Raw genomic sequence first — 19961 nt, forward strand, 5'->3', positions numbered from 1 at the left:
TGTTTGATTCGTATTTGCATTGCTCTGTTTTTATTGTGTTGCTCTGTTTTCCGGATTTAACCAGCTCGACCTCCCACTCGACCTACACTCGGTCGAGTGCTTGCTCGAGTTCATCCCCAGAACTCTTGTTTATGATTTGTGATTGTCCTGTTTCATTCCTATTTGCATTTCTGTTTCATTTACTCATTGTCCTGTTCATTATTGTCTTGCATTAGTTCATCATAGTAGTTTCTATTTCTGCTCTTGTTTCATATTAGCTGCAATAATTCTGTTCTACTTGCATTTAGCTCTTAGTTTTTGTAGTTTTACTTTCTACATCTTACATTTTCATTTTAGGATTGTTAGTGACAAACAATCTTTACATTTGGCTTAACTTAGATTCATATGCATATCTTAATTATTCACAAACACTCATTTAGGATTGATACCTCTTATACTGCAACAGCATAAGGGGAATTGAAACACCCATCCATCATTCCATTCATATCTCACCATTGCATACATCATCATCATTCATTACCCACCATACAAACCATGTTTCAATGAACGCGGAGCTAACTCGTCCGGTTTCTGCAGCAGAAATAAAGAATGCAGTGTTTAGTATTAAGGGGGAGAAGACGCCAGGTGCGGATGGCATGTCAATTCATTTCTATAAGGAGCACTGGCAATCTTCCATATGAATGGAATTTCACACAGATTTGCTTGATCCCAAAGGTACATAATCCTACTAGTATGTCAAACCTCCGGCCTATTAGTCTTTGTTCTGTGATATACAAGACGGTGTCTAAAGTTTTATATCAGAGATTGAAACGGTTTTTGTCGACGATAGTATCAGATACTCAAGGAGCTTTTGTTTCGGGTCGACTCATCTCAGATAATATCCTGTTGGCACATGAAATGGTCCATGCGCTTCAGACAAAATCAGGATGTAATTAGGAGTTTTTGGCTATCAAGACAGACATGTCTAAAGCCTACGATCGAGTAGAATGGAACTTCCTCGAAGAACTACTCCTTAAGCTTGGTTTTGATATCAAATGGGTTCAGTGGATAATGAGTTGTGCGCGATCAGTCACTTTTTCGGTTCTTATCAACGGGAAGGAGTATGGTTTCATTAAGCCTGAGAGGGGGATACGGCAGGGGGATCCACTATCGCCTTTCCTTTTTATTCTTTGTGCTGAGGCACTAGTCCATGTGATGAACAAGGCAGAACATGAGGGTCGACTTATGGGTTTGAAACTTACTCCGGAGTGCCCGTCGATCCAACACCTTCTGTTTGCTGATGACAGCTTATTTTTGTGTCGCGCCAGCTTGAAGGAATGTTCAAAATTGTTGCAATGCCTACGGTTATATGGAGATGCGTCTGGTCAGGAGATAAACTTCCAAAAATCTTCGATAACCTTTGGGAAGAAGCTAGATCCATATATGAGGAGGGTTATTAGGTTGTTTACAGGTATTGAACAAGAGGGAGGGGCTGGGAAGTATTTAGGCCTACCGGAATGCTTTAGTGGCTCTAAGAAGGACATGTTAGCTTACATAACGGATCCGTTAACTTCTAGATTAAGAGGTTGGTTTGAGAAAACGCTTTCCTTGGGGGGAAAGAAAGTTCTACTTAAGGCTGTAGCGTTGGCTCTTCTGGTGTATGCAATGTCCTGCTTCCGGCTCTCGAAACATCAATGTAAGAAGATAACGAGTGCCATGGCTAATTTTTGGAGGAATGCAGTTGAGAGAAACAAAAAATGCATTGGGTCTCTTGGGAGAAAATATGTAAGTCAAAGGATCAGGGAGGCTTAGGGTTCCGGGATATCGGCCGGTTTAACCAAGCTCTCCTTGCAAAGCAAGCCTGGCGTTTATTGGATGCCCCGTCTTTGTTGTTGGCGCGGGTTTACAAAGCTAGATATTTCCCAACGTCATCGCTTATGGAGGCTACAATTGGTCAGCGACCTTCATATGCATGGAGAAGTATACTCTTTGGTAGAGAATTGCTGGAAAAAGGCCTAATGAAGTCTATAGGTAATGGTCAGGATACCAGTGTTTGGTTGGATAAGTGGGTATTCGATGATCTTCCAAAGAGACCATGTCACAAGGAACAAATGATCAATCTGAATCTCCAAGTCTATGAACTTCTAACCAATCAAGGAGATTGGAACCTTCAGTCCTTACAGGAACTTTTTCCTCTTTGTGATGTTACCAAAATCAGATCCTTCCCTCCGGATTGTCGCTTACAGGATAGAATGCTGTGGGCATATACCAATGATGAGAATTATTCAGTTAAAAGTGGGTATTGGCTAATATCTAAAGTGGCTGAGGGGTTTGGTGGAGAATCAGAAAACTCACAAGCTTTGAATGCTCTGAAAGGGAAGATATGGACAGTAGAGACGGCTCGAAAAATTAGAATGTTTTTCTGGAGAGTGCTTTCAGGTGCTCTGGCGGTTGCAGAATGTTTAAGGAGTCATGGCTTGCAAATTAATATACTCTCTCCGGTTTGCCAGATTGGAGATGAAACGGTGTCACATGTTTTGTTTCACAGTCCTTTTGTGAAAGAGGTGTGGTCTGCAACTGCTTTGCCATTGCCCGTCCAAGGTTTTTCAGCATCAGTTACGGAGAATATTGCTTATTTGTTGTTGTTACTCACCAAAACTGAGATACCAACGAATATACGAGTTGCTATACCTTGGATACTTTGGGAGATTTAGAAGGCACGCAATGCGGTGGTCTTTAGTAGCAGGGTTCAGGATTCTCATGTGCTAATTGCGGGTGCCGTGGCAGAGGCAGATGAATGGTTAAAACATAACAGGTTACAAAATCAAGAACAATTTTCTGCTTTGGGTGGTGAAAGAGTTTTGGTTCCGCAAAGGAGATGGACTAGACCGGCTGTTGGAACGCTTAAATGTAATTTACACGCCTCGTGGGTCAATAGTCAGTTCTTTGTGGGTGGAGCTTGGATACTTAGGAATCATGTTGGTGACGTGTTGTTTCATTCCCGACATGCTTTCCTCCCGACAGTGAACTGAATTGCTGCAGAACTGCAATGTCTTTTATGGTGTCTAGAGAGTTTGCGGGATTTACAAATGTTCTCTTGTGAAGTATGGACAGATTGTGGAGCAGTAACACGTGCTATTGAGAGACCTCAGGAATGACCGAAGTACCGCTCAATTCTACATAAGATTGGTCAGGTCATTACTCAAATGCAGGTAGTATCAGTTCATCTCGCGTCCGCAAAGTTGAACGGAGTGGCGCGGTCGATTGCGAAGAGTGTTACACGTGATGGCAGGTTGAATACGTACCTTGCTTTGGGGGGTCCTGCTTGGCTACATGAGCATTTTAATCGAGATGGCCGTGTTTAATAATGGTATACGGAGTTTTCGTGTGTTGTGTATGGTTTTGGTTGTTTTCTTCCCTTATTGATTTTTGCCTTGTTGAACCTTCCTTTAAATTGAAATTCAGACAATTAAAAAAAAAAACTAATTTGCAAAAATATTAAAAACAAAAGAAAATTTAAACTAAAAATAAAAACTTACTAGGCATGGGATGCCTCTCACGAAGCGTGCTTGTTTAACATCATTGGCTCGACGTAACTCGCTTCTCAAGCGTAGTGTGGAGATTAGTTTTTCCTTAGACAAGCTCTCTTGGTTAGTTCTCCATTATAGGCATCGGGTGCCTCTCTTACATAATCTTCTTTTCTTGAACGTCGAGTTATTGGAATAAATGTTTTAGCTTCGTAGAAAATGTCACCATTGATGTTGGTGAAAGACATTCTTCGGTTAGGTCAAACCATGATGGCTCCAGCGGTGGCTAGGAATGCTCCTCCAATGATAAGTGGTGTAAACCTTCTTTTCTCAACGTTTATAACTTGAAAGTCGGTTCCGACTCTCATATGGATGTCTCGGATCATTCCTTCGGGAATCGTAAAAGAAGAGTTGGTGAGTCCTATGCCTATATCCAATGGCTGTAAATGTCTCAAGCCAATCTTCTTTGCTGCTTTGGTTGACATGACGTTAATACATGAACTGGAATAACATAATGCATCCTTGAATTCAACTCCATCGATAAAACAAGTGATGAGGAATCGGTCGGGGCTCTCCACTTTGTGTAGTGTTCGAAAATTGTCGTGTTCCAAAGCTTTTAGAATTAAATCTATAATGTCTTCCACTGATTCCTTGATGTCCACAAAGAAACAAAAAATACTATGATGGCACCAAGCATTATAAAAGACATACAAAGGGGTAAAGCTTTGACGGATTTGTTAAACTTCTCTAATTTTTTGTTCTAATGTGTCTTCTTGTAACATCCGTGAACCAAATTGTTTGTTTTAGGGGTAGGTGTCGATCGACACCAACGAGGGTGTCAGTCGACACCAACAATTTCCTGTTCGACCAGTTTGATTTAAATCATCGAAATTAGAATTGACCCGGTTTGGGAAGACCTAAACCGGAGTATTTAAGGGAGAAGTCGACTTGAGGGTTTGAATGGCCGCTCATTGCTGCTTTTGAGAGAGAAAACGGAAGGAGAAAGAGTTCTAGAGGATTTTAGAGTTTTGGAAGATTTCTTGGCTTGGTTTGTGAGATTGTTCCTGTGGAGTGGAGATCTGGTGCTAAGAATGAGAGTGAAGCTTTCTAAGAGGTTAGATTCGTCGGTTTTGGCCAGAAACTTCCTGCTAAAGAGGTGAGTGCATGACCATGGCTGATCTAAGCCTGAGTTTCCTTTGGTTCCATGTTTTAAGGCTGTATTTGGTTGTTTCCTGGTATGTTTTTGGTTGGTTCGTGGTTCCCTTGGCTTATTATTGCTTTTGGATGAGTTTTGGACGATTTGGAGGTGGTGAAAGACGATGAACTAAGCTTTGGCTTTGAGCAGAACGCGTCTGCGGAGTCGGTGTCGACTGACACCAGGTGAGTGTCAGCCGACACCAAGGAGTTGACAGCACGGAGACTTGGCGAGTGCTGGTGCTAGGGTTTTGGCTCTCCTCTTGATACGGTCTCTAAAAAGGTCAAACCCGGTTCGAGGCTTGTTAGGGTTTTCTCAAGGTTCAATCCCGGATTGAAGAAAGAGAAGAGTGAGACAAGTTTCAAGAATCTCTCTTGAAGAAAGTTTTATTTTCATACAAGTCTAAGGAGGAATAAGGGCTTAAGGAGAGTTTAAAAAGCTAGGTCTAGATAGGAGCTTAAGGACACGCGGATTCATCTTGATCCGCACATCGTCCTTTTGACGTGTCCCCTTTACAAAGAGAACACATCGCCACCTTTTAACTAAACATGCTTAGCCACAAACACTCTCCAACGTTCACAAAAATAAAGGATCAAAAGAGAATATTCTCAAGTTCAAAATTAAACCAAAAATAAGAGGGAAAGAGAGATAACCGCCTTGGCCTTGCGCGTGAAGCAACTTAGCCTTTAGGCGTATTGCGTTTAGCTCCATGCCTCGTTAAAACCTTCTCCGGTAAACCCATTGGGACAAACCCGGAGTGAGGAAAAAGAGTACACTTCCTCGCTTAACGACTTGACCGTCTTCACTCTTGGGTAAGAGTGAAGACTAAGCGGACTGAGCCTTTGGAGTCTTCATGGGGAGGCTGGCTTTGGACAAAAGTTTGGACAAATAGGTTGAGCCGCTACTTGGCCGCCTTTGCTGAGCTCTTGGAACGCGTGGTGGCTCCGGGAAGGATTGTTGGAGCCTTTGCCGCGTCTGAAGAGGTTGCCCTGGTCGCGTCCGATGCGTCTTGGTCAGGCGTCTCGGTCGCGTCCGGCGTGTCTTGGTCTTCTTGGCTGAGGTCNCAAGGTCGCGTCCTGCGATCACATTATTCCCTCCCCCTTGAAAAGGTTTTGTCCCCAAAACATCTTCGTCTTCGCCTACATCAAATGGAACGAGGTCAGTGACATTGAAAGAGGTAGACGTACCAAACTCACCTCGAAGCTCGAGTCGGTAGGCATTGTCGTTGATCCTCTCGACGACTCGGAATGGGCCATCTCCTCGCGGGCTGAGCTTATCTTTGCGCTTTTGCTGGAACCTCTCCGGCCTTAAGTGTAGCCAGACCCAATCACCAGGCTTGAATAACATCGGTTTACGACCCCGGTTGAGAAAGCGCGCGTACTGCTCGTTCCTTCGTTCGATATTGGCTCGAACCTCCTCGTGTAATGCCTTGACCATTTCGGCTCTCGCAACTCCGTCTTGATTCTCGGCTTCGTTTGGTGGTATAGGGAGGAGATCTAGTGGCATCAATGGTTTGAACCCGTAAGCGACCTCGAATGGAGACTTTTTCGTGGCCGAATGCACCGCTTGATTGTACGCGAACTCGATGATCGGGATGCACACGAGCTAGGAGCCTTTGTTGCTTGCGATAGCTGTGCGGAGTAAGGCGCCTATTGATCTGTTGACGACCTCCGTTTGGCCGTCGGTCTGAGGGTGAGCTGCGGTGGAGTAAAGAAGCTTTGTCCCGAGCTTTCGCCAAATAGTGCGTTAGAAGTGGCCAAGAAACTTGGGATCCCGATCGGATATGATGGAGCGCGGGACGCCATGAAGCCTTATGACTTGACTAAAGAACAAATTCGCCAATTGCACAGCATTATTGTTCTTGTTGCACGGGATGAAGTGAGCCATCTTCGAGAACCTATCGACAACCACCATGATACTATCTTTATGCGCCAAAAAGGGTAGGCCGAGGATGAAATCCATGGAGAGATCAATCCATGGTGCGGTGGACACGGGCAAGGGCATGTAGAGGCCATGCGGGTGAGTTGTAGACTTGGAGGTGCGACAAGCGATGCAACGGCCAACGTGCTTCTCCACCATACTTCGCATCTTTGGCCAGTAAAAATGTTCCTTGAGCACGGCCAGGGTCTTGGTGATGCCAAAATGACCCGCTAAACCTCCACTGTGAGCTTCGCAAACAAGAAACTCCCGGATAGATCCATTTGGTATACACAGCCGTCGACCTCTGATAGGGCGTCGACGACTACGTTCTCCTTGGCTTTCTTGTATTTGATGACGTAGGGGAATGACTCAATGAACTCCAGCCACTTCGCATGACGCCTCTTGAGATTTGTCTGGCCGCGGAGATGCTTTAGAGTTTCGTGATTAGTGTGAATCACAAACTCTCTCGCCAATAGATAGTGCTGCCAAACCTCCATGGCACGAACGAGGGCGTATAACTCTTTGTCATACGTAGGGTAGTTAAGCGTAGCTCCACTAAGCTTCTCACTGAAATACGCCACCGGTTTGCCTCCTTGAGTCAGAACAGCTCCGACTCCGAATCCCAACGCATCGCACTCAACCTCAAAAGTTTTGTTGAAGTCAGGCAACGTGAGCAAGGGGGCTTGAGTGAGGCGTTTCTTAAGCTCGGTAAACGCCTTATCTTGTTCCTCTCCCCATCGAAACTCGCTGTTCTTCTTGATCACGGAGGTGAGAGGCGCAGCAACCGTACTGAAGTCTCGCACGAACCTCCGGTAAAAGCTTGCTAGGCCGTGGAACGATCGGACTTGAGTGATGCTCGTTGGCGTGGGCCACTCCTCTATTGCGCGTATCTTCTCTCCATCGACTTTGAGGCCCTGCGAACTCACAACAAAGCCTAAAAAGACCAATTCATCAGCAGCAAACACGCACTTTTTCAATTTTGCATGGAGTTGCTCTTCGCGGAGAGTAAACAAGACAGCCTCTAGGTGTTTAACATGATCAGTCAAGCTAGAACTATATACCAATATATCATCAAAATAAACCACTACGAATTTGTTGATAAACGATCTCAAAACATTGTTCATAAGACGCATAAAGGTAGAGGGGGCGTTAGAAAGACCGAATGGCAATACCAACCATTCGTACAAACCCTCTTTTGTCTTGAAGGCCGTTTTCTACTCGTGGCCCTCCTTCATTCGAACTTGATGGTAGCCGCTCTTCAAATCGATCTTTGAGAAGACGCTGGTGCCGCTAAGCTCGTCTAGCATGTCATCGAGGCGTGGAATGGGGTGCCGGTATTTGATGGTGATGTTATTGACAGCTCGACAGTCAACGCACATCCTCCATGATCCGTCTTTCTTCGGGACTAGGAGCACTGGTACGGCGCACAGACTCAAACTCTCTCGGACGTAGCCTTACGCCATAAGCTCTTTGACTTGTCGCTCAAGCTCCTTCGCCTCTTCGGGGTTGACACGGTAGGCTGGCCGGTTGGGAAGCTGCACGCCTGGTACGAGATCGATCTGATGCTTAATGCCTCTGATTGGTGGTAGGCCTTCGGGAAGTTCTTCGGGAAATACATCGGCGAAGCGCTTAAGGACGCCGCGTATGACCTCCGGTAAGGCTTCTAGAGAGCCATCAAGACCTGAAAGCAACGCATCTCGAAAAACCATCAAAAACACTTGGGCTGAGTCCTTAAGGGACTTTCTAACATTGCCATACTGAATCAAGAAATTCTTTTTATCGTTCGAGTCTTTAGACAACTTGTCTTGCATTTCATGAACTTGCGTGGGGCTCAAGGGTTTCAAGCAAATACGTTTGTTGTCATGAACGAAAAAGTATTGGTTAGTGTGGCCGCAATGTGTGGTGCGCTTATCAAACTGCCATGGACGCCCCAATAAGAGGTGGCTAGCTTGCATAGGCACTACATCACATAGGACTTGGTCCTTATACGGACCTACACTGAATGGGACCGTGACCTGTTCCTTTACATGGATCACGGTCTTATCATTTAACCATCTCAAGCGCTAAGGACGAGGGTGGTTTGTGGTTCCAAGAGAAAGTTTCTTGACAAGACTGGAACTTGCCATGTTAGTGCAAGACCCTCCATCTATTATCAAGCCACAAACGCGACCACTTACAGTGCATCTCGTGTGGAAAATGTTGTCACGTTGGTTGGCGTCATTAGTGGCTACACCGGCGTTCAAGATGCGGCGTATCATGAGCAGTTCTCCAACCTCGGGTTCCGCAACAGCTTCTTCCAGCTCGGCTTCTCCTCGCAAAATCTCTTCGGTGGCCTCATCGTCGGACTTGATCTCGCCAGCCTCGGTCAGTATCATTGTCCGTGCGTTCGGACAATCACGAGCGTAATGGCCTCTCCCTTGACACTTGAAACATATAATGTCGCGGCTCCGGACGTCGGTGGTGTTGCGCCGCGGATCTTGGTGCTCATTGGTGGCCGGCTCCCTTGGTTTAAATCTAGAGTCCGCGCTAGTCGCCTTGGGCTTCTCTGGCAATCGGTTCGATGGCGACGCGTTAGGAGTCCAATTCGTAACTCCTTGAGTTCGGCCATGAGGAGCAGAGGCGCTCTTCTTCTTGATTTGAGTTTCAATTTGCACCGAGAGATGCAACAACTCTTCAAAGGTTTGATAGGGCTGGCGCTCGACCTTGCGCGCAATGCGCTCTTGTAGCCCATCCAAGAACTCAGCCATGAGTGACTCTTCGGAGTCGTCGACTTGCAATCGGTTGCGCAAGTGTTCAAATTCTTCGTAATACTCCTCCACGTTCCGTGCGCCTGGTGTGAGTCGCCGAAACTTCTTCTGGAGCTCGCGGTGGTAGTATGGAGGCACGTAGCGCCTTCGCATTTCCGCTTTCAAGACTTCCCAAACAGTGATAGGTTGGTCGCGGTTGCGTCGTTGCTCAGCCTCGAGTCGATCCCACCAGGTAAGGGCGCGATCAGTGAGTTGTGCCACCGCATATTGGACCTTTCGCAGCTCCGGATAGGCATGACACGAGTACAAGTGATCCATTCGGCTCTCCCATTCAAGATAGGCCTAGGGGTCTGACTTGCCCGCGAATGTGGGTGGAATCATCTTGTGGTTTTGCTCGTGACGTCTTGGAGCTTCGTCGTCTTGATCATCATAGCGGTGCTGACGGCTAGGCCTTGCTTCAAAATCTTCATCGGACTGATCACTCGCCGGCTCGTGTCGTGGTCGCCTTGCGGGTAATGGACTTCGCGAGGAGGATTCATAAGTTCAATTCTCGTGAGACGGTCAGCAAGTTGTTCTAGGCCAGTACGTATTGCGGCGAGGGTGACACCAATCTCTGGAGGCGCTGGTGGAACTTCTTCGGCCATCGTACGGACTGGTCGTTGGTGACGTGGTTCGGCTTCGCAGTGTGAACTTTGAATTTAAACCTCGCAAAAAGAATAACACACGTGAGTCTCACTCGTTCAAGAGGATCACACAAAGATTTGTTTCACCAACAAAGATGGAAGACAACTATGACACATTCAAACCTATGACTAAAACAAATAAAGCAAAAGTAAAAGTAAAAGTGCTACGCGACAAGAATTGCTTTATGCCTAAGACCGAAAACACAAAAATAAAACGCAAACTAGCTTTAAGGATCTAAAAGTGAACTCGCAAGAATACAAAGGAACAGAGATATGAACACGAAGAACATATACTAAAACTAACAACCTAAGCGAACGAATGACAATCCTAAGCATGCACCAATTTAAACCAAAAGAACAAACGAGTCCTATGGATCTAAAAGATGCAACCTTTAATACCAATAAACTCAAAATCGAAGCTTTAAACGCAAAGTAAGAGTTCTGGAAAGAAACAACCTTGTAGGAGCTTTGAAGCTCTGATACCAAGCTGATGTGACCCGGAGACACGGTCGCGTCTCGGCTACGGTACGGTCGCAGCTTGAGCTCTCGGTCAACTTTCAGACGGCAGAACTTTCCTCGGTAAAGGTTCTGGGCCTTGGATCTAGGAGTGAATCAAACGAGGGAAACAGAGTTTGAAGGGATGTAAACGAGCCGTTTGGGAGATACGTCGAGAAGCCACGAACGGATCGATCGTATGATACGGATGCGGAACGAACGAACGAGCAGTTGCGGTGGAAACGTTGATGGAGACGAGTTGAGATGATTTGATGGAGAACTCGAGAACTTATGGAAGAGGACTCGAGGTTGCGAAGGGGGAAAGATGGGAGACGAAGTGAGGGGGAAATCCGAATGGATCGAGAGACGACACAAGAGGTTTGGCTCTCCTCTTGATACGGTCTCTAACAAGGTCGAACCCGGTTCGAGGCTTGTTAGGGTTTTCTCAAGGTTTAATCCCGGATTGAAGAAAGAGAAGAGTGAGACAAGTTTCAAGAATCTCTCTTGAAGAAAGTTTTATTTTCATACAAGTCTAAGGAGGAACAAGGGCTTAAGGAGAGTTTAAATAGCTAGGTCTAGATAGGAGCTTAAGGACACGCGGATTCATCTTGATCCGCACATCGTCCTTTTGACGTGTCCCCTTTACAAAGAGAACACATCGCCACCTTTTGACTAACACGCTTAGCCACAAACACTCTCCAACGTTCACAAACATAGGATCAAAAGAGAATATTCTCAAGTTCAAAATTAAACCAAAAATAAGAGGGAAAGAGAGATAACCGCCTTGGCCTTGCGCGTGAAGCAACTTAGCCTTTAGGCGTTTTGCGTTTTGCTCCATGCCTCGTTAAAACCTTCTCCGGTAAACCCATTTGGGACAAACCCAGAGTGAGGAAAAAGAGTACACTTACTTGCTTAACGACTTGACCGTCTTCACTCTTGGGTAAGAGTGAAGACTAAGCGGACTGAGCCTTCGGAGTCTTCATGGGGAGGCTGGCTTTGGACGAAAGTTTGGACAAATAGGTTGAGCCGCTGCTTAGCCGCCTTTGCTGAGCTCTTGGAACGCGTGGTGGCTCCGGGAAGGATTGTTGGAGCCTTGGCCGCGTCTGAAGAGGTTGCCTTGGTCGCGTCTGATGCGTCTTGGTCAGGCGTCTCTGTCGCGTTCGGCGTGTCTTGGTCTTCTTGGCCGAGGTCGCGTCTGCGATCACATCACCAAGTGTCGGTGTCAGATTGAATCCACAGAGACTCTAGATTCACACAAGAGATTTAATAATCTTTTAATTATGCTAAACCAAAATTGTAATTTAAATAGCAATGCAAAACAGAAAATAAAAAAGTTGTAAATCAGTAGGAATAAATGCTAGGCCTAGGGAAATTCTAAGGAAATCATGGAAAATCAGATCAATCAATTAATCAAGGAGAATTCAACAATAAAGCATCGTTCTTGAACTCTAAACACAATTATAAAATAAATCAGTTCTCACTGCAAATATCATCTAAGTTTTAAAACCCGAAAATCCAAATCTCTTTGCAAAATTCAAGTTAAAAACCAGCAATAAAATTAAGTTTAGATTTGTTCACAAAATTATTAATTCAAATCTCTTTGCAAAAAGTAATTTTGCTCAGCAAATGTTTTTGTTTTCCAGCCAAACATATAATTAATTAGAAAAGAACTCCAAGATTGGCTGCCCAAACAGGAGGATAAGAGTTTACAAATGAAATTTCAGATTCTAACGTACGCGAAGAAAGAGCAAGGCAGTCTGCCCTCACATTTAACTCACGTGGAATCCTGTTAAGAGTAAAAGAGGGGAATGAAGCTCTGAGAAAACTGAAATCGTCTAGTAGATTGGAAAATGCCGGCCAATCTTCAAGGGACTGCACTATCGCGACTAGCTCCGCACAATCAGTCTAAAAGCGTTGACAGTCAAAACCACCTCTGAGGATAGACTCCATAGCCCAAACCAAAGCATGTAACTCCGAGTGTAAGGGAGAATGGCTACGTCGATGAATCCATGCTCCTAAGCAGATCGTCTTATCCTCACTATCACAATACCACCAACCCAGACCCACAAAAGGATCTGTAGCTTTCCAGGATCCATCAATCTGACAACGGAAGGAAGGATCTCGGACATCCGGAACCTGGACCTCCAGAGTCGACGAACCTCCTAGGGAATTCGTGGAGAATGATTTAGCCTCCTCCCAAAGTAACATATCATTAACCGCCTAGTTAATAACATCAATTGGGTCTCCCTCTTTACCCTGAAAAACTTTTTTATTCCGATCCTTCCAAATCAGACATAAATCCAAATTAGTTGAGGACGTAAATTTGAAGCTTCCAATGAGGAAGGCCCCCTCCAGAATATAAAATCTAAATCCATCAATTAGCTCACCAAAGGTTTTTGTCAAGAAAATCAATTATATTCTCATATCAATTGATAATCCTAAGAGCTAAATCGAGATGAATAATCAAAGATCTAGCATTAAGAACAACCTATGGTGAAGAACAAGAAAGATAATGAATCCAAACAATCAATCAATCCAACAATCCATGAAATCTCTAATGAGAAACCCTAAACCTAACAAGCAGATCTACTCAGACATAATCAATGAAGAACATATTATAGACTGAATAAATTGCATTAAGAAATCAAAAGAAGAAGTAAAGGAGTTCTAAATCTTCTCTGAAGGTTTCTTGATTCTTCTCTCCAAAAAACTCTCTAAAAATCTCTCAGGGTTTTACAAAAATAAAACTTGCAAGGAAAATAAAACATGTAGGGATAATAAAACTTATTTCTAAACAATGACCTAAAAATCCTATTTATATTCCTAAAACACGTCCAAGGACTAATGATGCAAATATGGAAAACTTTGGGGCGGTTTTGTAAATCTTTAAAACTTGTGAGAAAACTTCCAATTTGTCTTGGACACTGCATCGATCGACACTATCATTTGCATTGGTCGATGCATATCTCTGAACTTGTCTCCCAACTTCATAGCTCAGCCTCAATGCTTGAATATGCTCCAAATCCTCCTATTTATCTCCATTATGCTTCCATCCAAGCTAGATCCTATAAAACCTGTAAAAACTCTCAAAGACTCAGAAAACACCTAAAAGACTCTATAAATAAGACTTATATCATGGCTAAAAACACCTAAAACCCATGATATATCATATAGCCTAGAAAACACATGGCTCAGCTCTAGGAGTGAGCTTGTTCCTATCCTTGAGAAGAGTAGAAGCATAACAAAGACAACCAAATGAACGCAAAAATATATAATGCGGTTGTTTCTTGTATAATTTTCATAAAGTGAAACTTTATCTAATAAAAGAGAAGGAGAACAATTGATAAGAAAAACAGCTGTAAGCACACAATCTAACCAATATGGCAATACTGAAATAGTAATGCTGTTGCAGCATTAACAGATGCTGGTGTTTGCATTCAACCGCAAAATTCTGTTCAAGAGTATATGCACAAGAGAATTGATGTATCATTCCACGAGTTTTAACAAGTTGAGTGAAAGCTAACTATGGAGCATTATCACTACGAATAGCTTTATTAACAGTCTGATGTTGAGTTTGAACATGTTTAATGAAATCAGAAAAAATAATGGAGACATCACTTTTATTTTTTAGCATATAAAGCAATGTAACTCGAATATAATCATTCACTATAGTTAAAAAGAACCGATAACTAACTAACTACAGTATACTTTAGCTATACAAGTATAGTATATTGTATTTTACATAACAATGTCATCTAATAATAATATCAATCATTTCAAGATTAAACGTCATCGGGCTTACCTTTATTTCTTCGAAACTCTTTCTTTTTGTTATTTTTTGGTGCAAACAAGAATTTTCATTACTTAAAACCATAAGAAAAGGAAGTTAATACAATCAAAAGGTTAAAGGATAACAAGAGGGATAAAGATAATGGTTACATGAATTTTTGAAACTCATAGTCGATAATATGGTATTATAACCAATTCATTTTGTTCAGTACGATCCATAATTGATTTAATTTAAATCTATTCTACTGACCATTTCCAACAATCATTGTTCAATAAAATTGATGTATCACATGGAACATTAACACGAACATATAGGACAAAAAAGATATTATATACCTCTAATTAAGATAATACAGAATGCATAACCATATCAAACACAGAACAGAATACAACAAAAACACAGTAATTTTGTCGATTACTCATCAGCATTAAAGAAGAAGCAAATATTCCTATGACTCCAATTATTTGAGTTTTCGTCTTTGAGCCAATTGATGAGGAAAACTACAAAATCTTGTACGATGTAATGATTTTACTCATCGTTGTTAGTTATTTTTACTAAATATTATTTGTGCCATGAGATATAATTTGATCAACAAAAGTTTAGAAGTTATAAAAAAATGTAACTGATGTGACTTAATACCTAATTTAATTAGAGAACCTATAAAATTAAATTAATGTACAGGTTTAGGTCAAGTTTAGGTCAAGAACCTCTTTCTTATTAAAAGAAAAAAATAACCCAAAAAATAATTGTAGATAAAGAGAGAAGCTAAAGTTTGTAGTTTACTATGTCATGTATATATTAGATTGCATGCTTTCTTTCTTATTGTTTTATTTTGATTTTGATTTTCTTGAAATAAAAGTGCTCTTGCCTACAATTAGAAATCCGATTCATCAATCAACATGCTTATGAATTACACGACACGACCTATGTTTGTTGAAAATACTTAAGATATAATTAAAGAGATATATTCCAATATTGGTAATTGCACACGAATACATATCAAACGATCAGAAAAAAGAAATTATAGATTTTCTTTTTTGGATAGTAGAAATACATTACATGGTGATAAGTACACCCCATTTATTAGTAGGAATGTTGAAATATTGCAAACTATGAGAAAACATTACATGGTTGGTGATAAGTACACCAATTTTATTTGTAGAAATATTGCAAACTACGAGAAAACATTACATGGTTGGTGATAAGTACACCAATTTTATTTAATACTAGTACGATACGAATGTGTTCATGACATATCTCAGATCAATAAAACACACGTTTATTTTTATAGCATATGTAACAGACTTAGGCAAAGATCCATATTGGCCTTTTACTTGACACCATTGACGTCTTTGACTGAAGCTTTAATTTTAGTGGCGTGGCGTTCACAGAAGCTCTTCAGTCTTGCAAATGCATCCTCCAAAGCAAAAATATCCATGTCGATAGAATGCCTCGCCCAGTTCTTCAAACCAAAAGCAATCCCTAAACCAATCCAACATGGTAACATATATATGTTGTTATGCGATAATTGTCTTAAATGCTAAACCGTTAAATTACCGTGATCAAAGGTAACGAGAAATTAATAAATACCTGGTAAGAGGACAATGCATTCTTCTTTAGCAAGCGTTTCACAGAATTCTTCATCAGTATTAATGTCCGCAAACATTGAGAAGTTCAGCTCGGTCTGGGAGAAGAGAAAAAGCATGTATATATATAAGATTGTTTCAAAATATAATACTAACTAGTAATAAGAAGTCAGAAATGTAGTAGTAATAATAGAATACCCATAAGAAGGTGCAGGCTTCAGTTTGGTGGTAGCAGGTTAGGGCTGGTATGTCTTTGAGCTTCTCAAATGCAAAGTCCGATTTCTCTTTCAGAAAAGCCTGCCTCCTCTCGAAGAACTCTTTAGGAGTTTTCTCCAAGATGGTGGGAACAGCAGCCTATATGATAAAAGTCACGAATTCACCTTAGTATATGCATGCAAAAAAAATAATAATAATAATAAATAAACCTTGGTTAGAGTATGCTTCCGAACTAGAAAATCCCGTACCTGGATAACAGTTGCTGGTTTATTATCTATCGCCAGAAAATTCTTAAGAGCACTTGTGATCTGTCCATATATAGCAAGATTAGGACAAGGAAAACTACGTATGTGTGGACATTTTCAACTATTAATATGGACCAAATTTATTTATACAATGNTATTTAGTATGTCAATGGCATGTAATCTCATTGTTAGGACGTAAAAAAAATGTTATTAACTTATAAATATAACGACGATATAAAGTAATGGTAGTAATGTTTAAAGAGTGATCGGAAAAAGTGGATTCGGACCTTGTTGGATTTGAAGGCACCATCTAGATCGTGCAGCGCGAGCCAGCCGGTTCGCCATCCGGGTTCACTCCATCCCTTCGATAGAGAACCGAGACTGATCACAGGTACGATCGACGAGAATTTCGCCATGGGAACATGGGGATTACTCCCAAACACAGTCCATCTGAAAACTTCGTCAGCAACCACCAGTATCCGTAGTTCTCGGGCCAACTCAGCCAGCTTATAAAGAAATATTCAATAGTTACGTTAAACATTCTCAATGATGTGATCATATAAGGTCACGTTGTATATATAGCCAATTAGAGTATCTGTAAAATACCTGCTTAAGATGAGCTTCAGAGTACGTGTTCCCATTAGGATTGTGTGGGTTGATAATAAGTATCGCACAGGTGTTCTCGTCCACAAGCGAACGGACGCTGTCAAAGTCGATCTCATAGTTCTTTTCGCGGAGGAAAGTATATTCACGAACCTCAAAGTTATTGTAGACTGCGTGGACCATGTCCCATGGAAAGCCCGGCTTCGGAAGCAAGATGTTGGCTTTCGGTGCAGCCAAGATTTCAATTGCAAGCTCGATGGCTTGTTTGCATCCAACGGTCATAAACACGTCATCTGCAGTCAGTTTGTTCGGAAGATCTCGACTTAGAAACTCTGCCACAGCACTGAGAACAACGGAAGCAAAAAACAATTTGTCATAGAAAATATACCAAGATACATAATAGAGTTAAGGTGTAACTAGAAGTGTAATATGGGCTAGATCATATTGTAAAACAATTTTTTTGTGGGACAGTTTTTCTTAGGACTTTTCAAGAAAAATATCTTAAATGATCAACGATAATTCGATGTATATATTACCTTTTAGCTGCGGGAAGGCCAATACTTGGAGCATAGGCGTTTCCACTACCGTCAAGGACAGCTTTAACGACTGCCTTCTCAGCGGTATGGCTAGTCTCGGGGGCTTCACTTAGAGGGGGCAAAATGGGTTTTATTTTAGGGTCACAAAGAGCCATGATTCTAGAGGTGTAACTGCCTAGGGTAAAAGTTGAAGCCTTTTTGGCTGCTTCGTTACCAATAAACTGCCAGTTGACGGAAGTATTTTTCGCCATATTTCTTATATTTCTCTTGTTAAGATTTTTGGTTTGGTGATTGTTTTCATCGCTACGAGTGGGATTATATAGTACAAGTTTCGACACTTCAAAAAAAAAAAAACGTAAACACATGATTTTCACGTGCGGAGTATCCAGAAAAAATCTAGAGAGAAACAAATAGTAGTAACTAATCTATGTCGAGTCTCCACGCGTTAGAACGTGGGAAACTTCGATCAAGCTGATTACAAGTATTCTTTTTGTACACTTAGGGTTAAATTTGTATGTTGAGTGATCTCTACGCGTTGGAACGTGTGAGTTTCTTTCGATCAAGGTGATTAGTACACGTAGAATAGAATTATGTATACAAGTCTGCGACACCCTCCGGATCAGGACTCACGAGTATAATCAATAATAGACAATTAATTCAAATGCATATTCACCCATGGACACTTCTTTATGTTTAAAGGTTCCCGAAAATAACAAATGCATTGTATAAATATTTTTTTGTCTTAAACCCTAACATTTGGCAATCAAGACAATCACTCGGGTTTCAAGTCCTTCCCGCTCGTAACTCGTAAGTCCTAAGGTAACAAAGACTGATGAACATGAATGTGTAAAGTAAAATATCAGGAATGTTCCAAGACTATATTTGATATTTGGATACAACAAACGAGCTAATCAGAGAGTGAAATAATTGTGTGAGTTTTAAAGTCTTGCCGATAAATAGACAAAAGGTAGTCGAAGTATTCTCATATTGATAACCAAGTGTCTTTAAGCCTCTATGTAAGAAGACTTTGGATTTTGGATACCGCACCCAAAGGTCCCAATTAAATACATAACAAATAACAAAAGTATTGTATTAAAAAAACACTTCCTCTATTTTGCAAAAAGTGTTATTTTCGAATTTTATTTTTGTTTCACAAAGAATGTCATTTTATATTTTTAATAAATCATTTTATATTTTCAATATATCTTTTACATTATTTTTTTTAATTTTATTCTTAATCTATAATTAATTTAACCTATTAATCACTTATTAAATAAAAACATATATGTATATTTTAATTTATTTTTTTAATTGGGGTGAAATGTGTCTAAATGATATTCTTTGTGAAACAGAAAAAATATTAAAGATCAATCACATACATGATTTAGTTAATATAATATTCTGCTACATAAAATTAGTTAATGTACATATAGATACCCTATAAGATTCATAATACCCCAAAAACCAAAAAAAATTATTTCTTAGCCGTCATCTTTTTTTGCTCAAAAAAAATTATTTCTTAGCTAGAAGATTTAGTCTCTCCTATATAGTACATAGTAAACTTCCCACCACTTATCTTGGTTGCCATTCACGTGATTTCACGTGGGATGTTGAAAAATGAATTGAGAGGACAAAATGAAACAATGCATCTCGTGCCCTGCCTCTACATGTTAAGGTGATGCATCTCGTGCCCTGCCTCTACATGCTAAGGTGATTACAAATGTGAAAATAATACTTTTGTCAACCCAAAGTAGTTTATTTGCCTTAAAATAATTAAACGAGCGATTATGGATAAGACTTAAAAAAAAAAGCTAGGTCTCATGCCAAAAATTGTCCAAACCTTAAATATCGAAATACCACTACAAGATATGTCATTTATACAGATCTGTGAAAAACCAGTTTTATGAAAATTATTTGTTACAACAACCATAAATTTTGATACCATACCAAAAACTAGCTCAAAAATCGACGATTACTTCTTTTATATATTGCTCAGAAATACTTGATTTTTTTAATTATTTACTGATCAATGTCAACAAAATTAATGGAATTCTCTCATTTATCTTACTAATCGAATTCCAAATGAAATCACTTAATTGATAAATCGAGTAAACTCTTGATGGTGATCAAAAATAAAAAAGCAATACTATTGTACTTATATTATCACCATCACATAACTTTTAGTGGAAAATTACTAAAGAAAATTCCAGTTTTGTATTTTTGGCAGGAAAATTGTAGGTTTGGAATTTTGGCGAAAAATTCCGGGTTTGCGTTTTTAGCGGAAAATTACGGTTAACGTTTTTGGCAGGAAAATTACGGGTTCGCATTATTTGTGGGAAATTTACGGGTTTGCGTTTTTTGACCAAAAAAATTTACGGATTTGCATTTTGGTGGAAAAATTGTGGGTTTTAGCGGGAAATTTATGGGTTTGCGTTTTTG

The 19961-nt window shown here is 41.0% G+C and overlaps 1 protein-coding gene across 1 annotated transcript; it reads right to left on the reverse strand.

Annotated features, from left to right (window-relative positions):
* LOC104731109 (cystine lyase CORI3-like) lies at window positions 15388-17830 on the reverse strand. The gene is made up of 7 exons (XM_010450375.1): window positions 17523-17830; window positions 16990-17329; window positions 16671-16889; window positions 16387-16446; window positions 16121-16276; window positions 15927-16020; window positions 15388-15818 (listed from the first exon to the last, which is right to left on the reverse strand). Exons 1-7 carry the CDS (start codon window positions 17771-17773, stop codon window positions 15667-15669), a joined length of 1272 nt encoding a protein of 423 aa, XP_010448677.1. The 5' UTR covers window positions 17774-17830; the 3' UTR covers window positions 15388-15666.

This window comes from Camelina sativa, chromosome 12 (assembly GCF_000633955.1).
Source record: "Camelina sativa cultivar DH55 chromosome 12, Cs, whole genome shotgun sequence".
In the NCBI taxonomy this organism is placed as follows: domain Eukaryota; kingdom Viridiplantae; phylum Streptophyta; class Magnoliopsida; order Brassicales; family Brassicaceae; genus Camelina; species Camelina sativa.

Bases quoted from the DNA above. Each gene is read 5' to 3' on its own strand.
- LOC104731109 (XM_010450375.1), bottom strand. From the start codon at position 17,773: ATGGCGAAAAATACTTCCGTCAACTGGCAGTTTATTGGTAACGAAGCA. The intron at 16,890-16,989 runs GTATTTTACAGA...TTTCTTTATAAG, and splicing joins CTGAAGCTCATCTTAAGCAG to CTGGCTGAGTTGGCCCGAGA. The intron at 16,021-16,120 runs GTATTCTATTAT...CTCTTCTCCCAG, and splicing joins AAGCCTGCACCTTCTTATGG to ACCGAGCTGAACTTCTCAAT.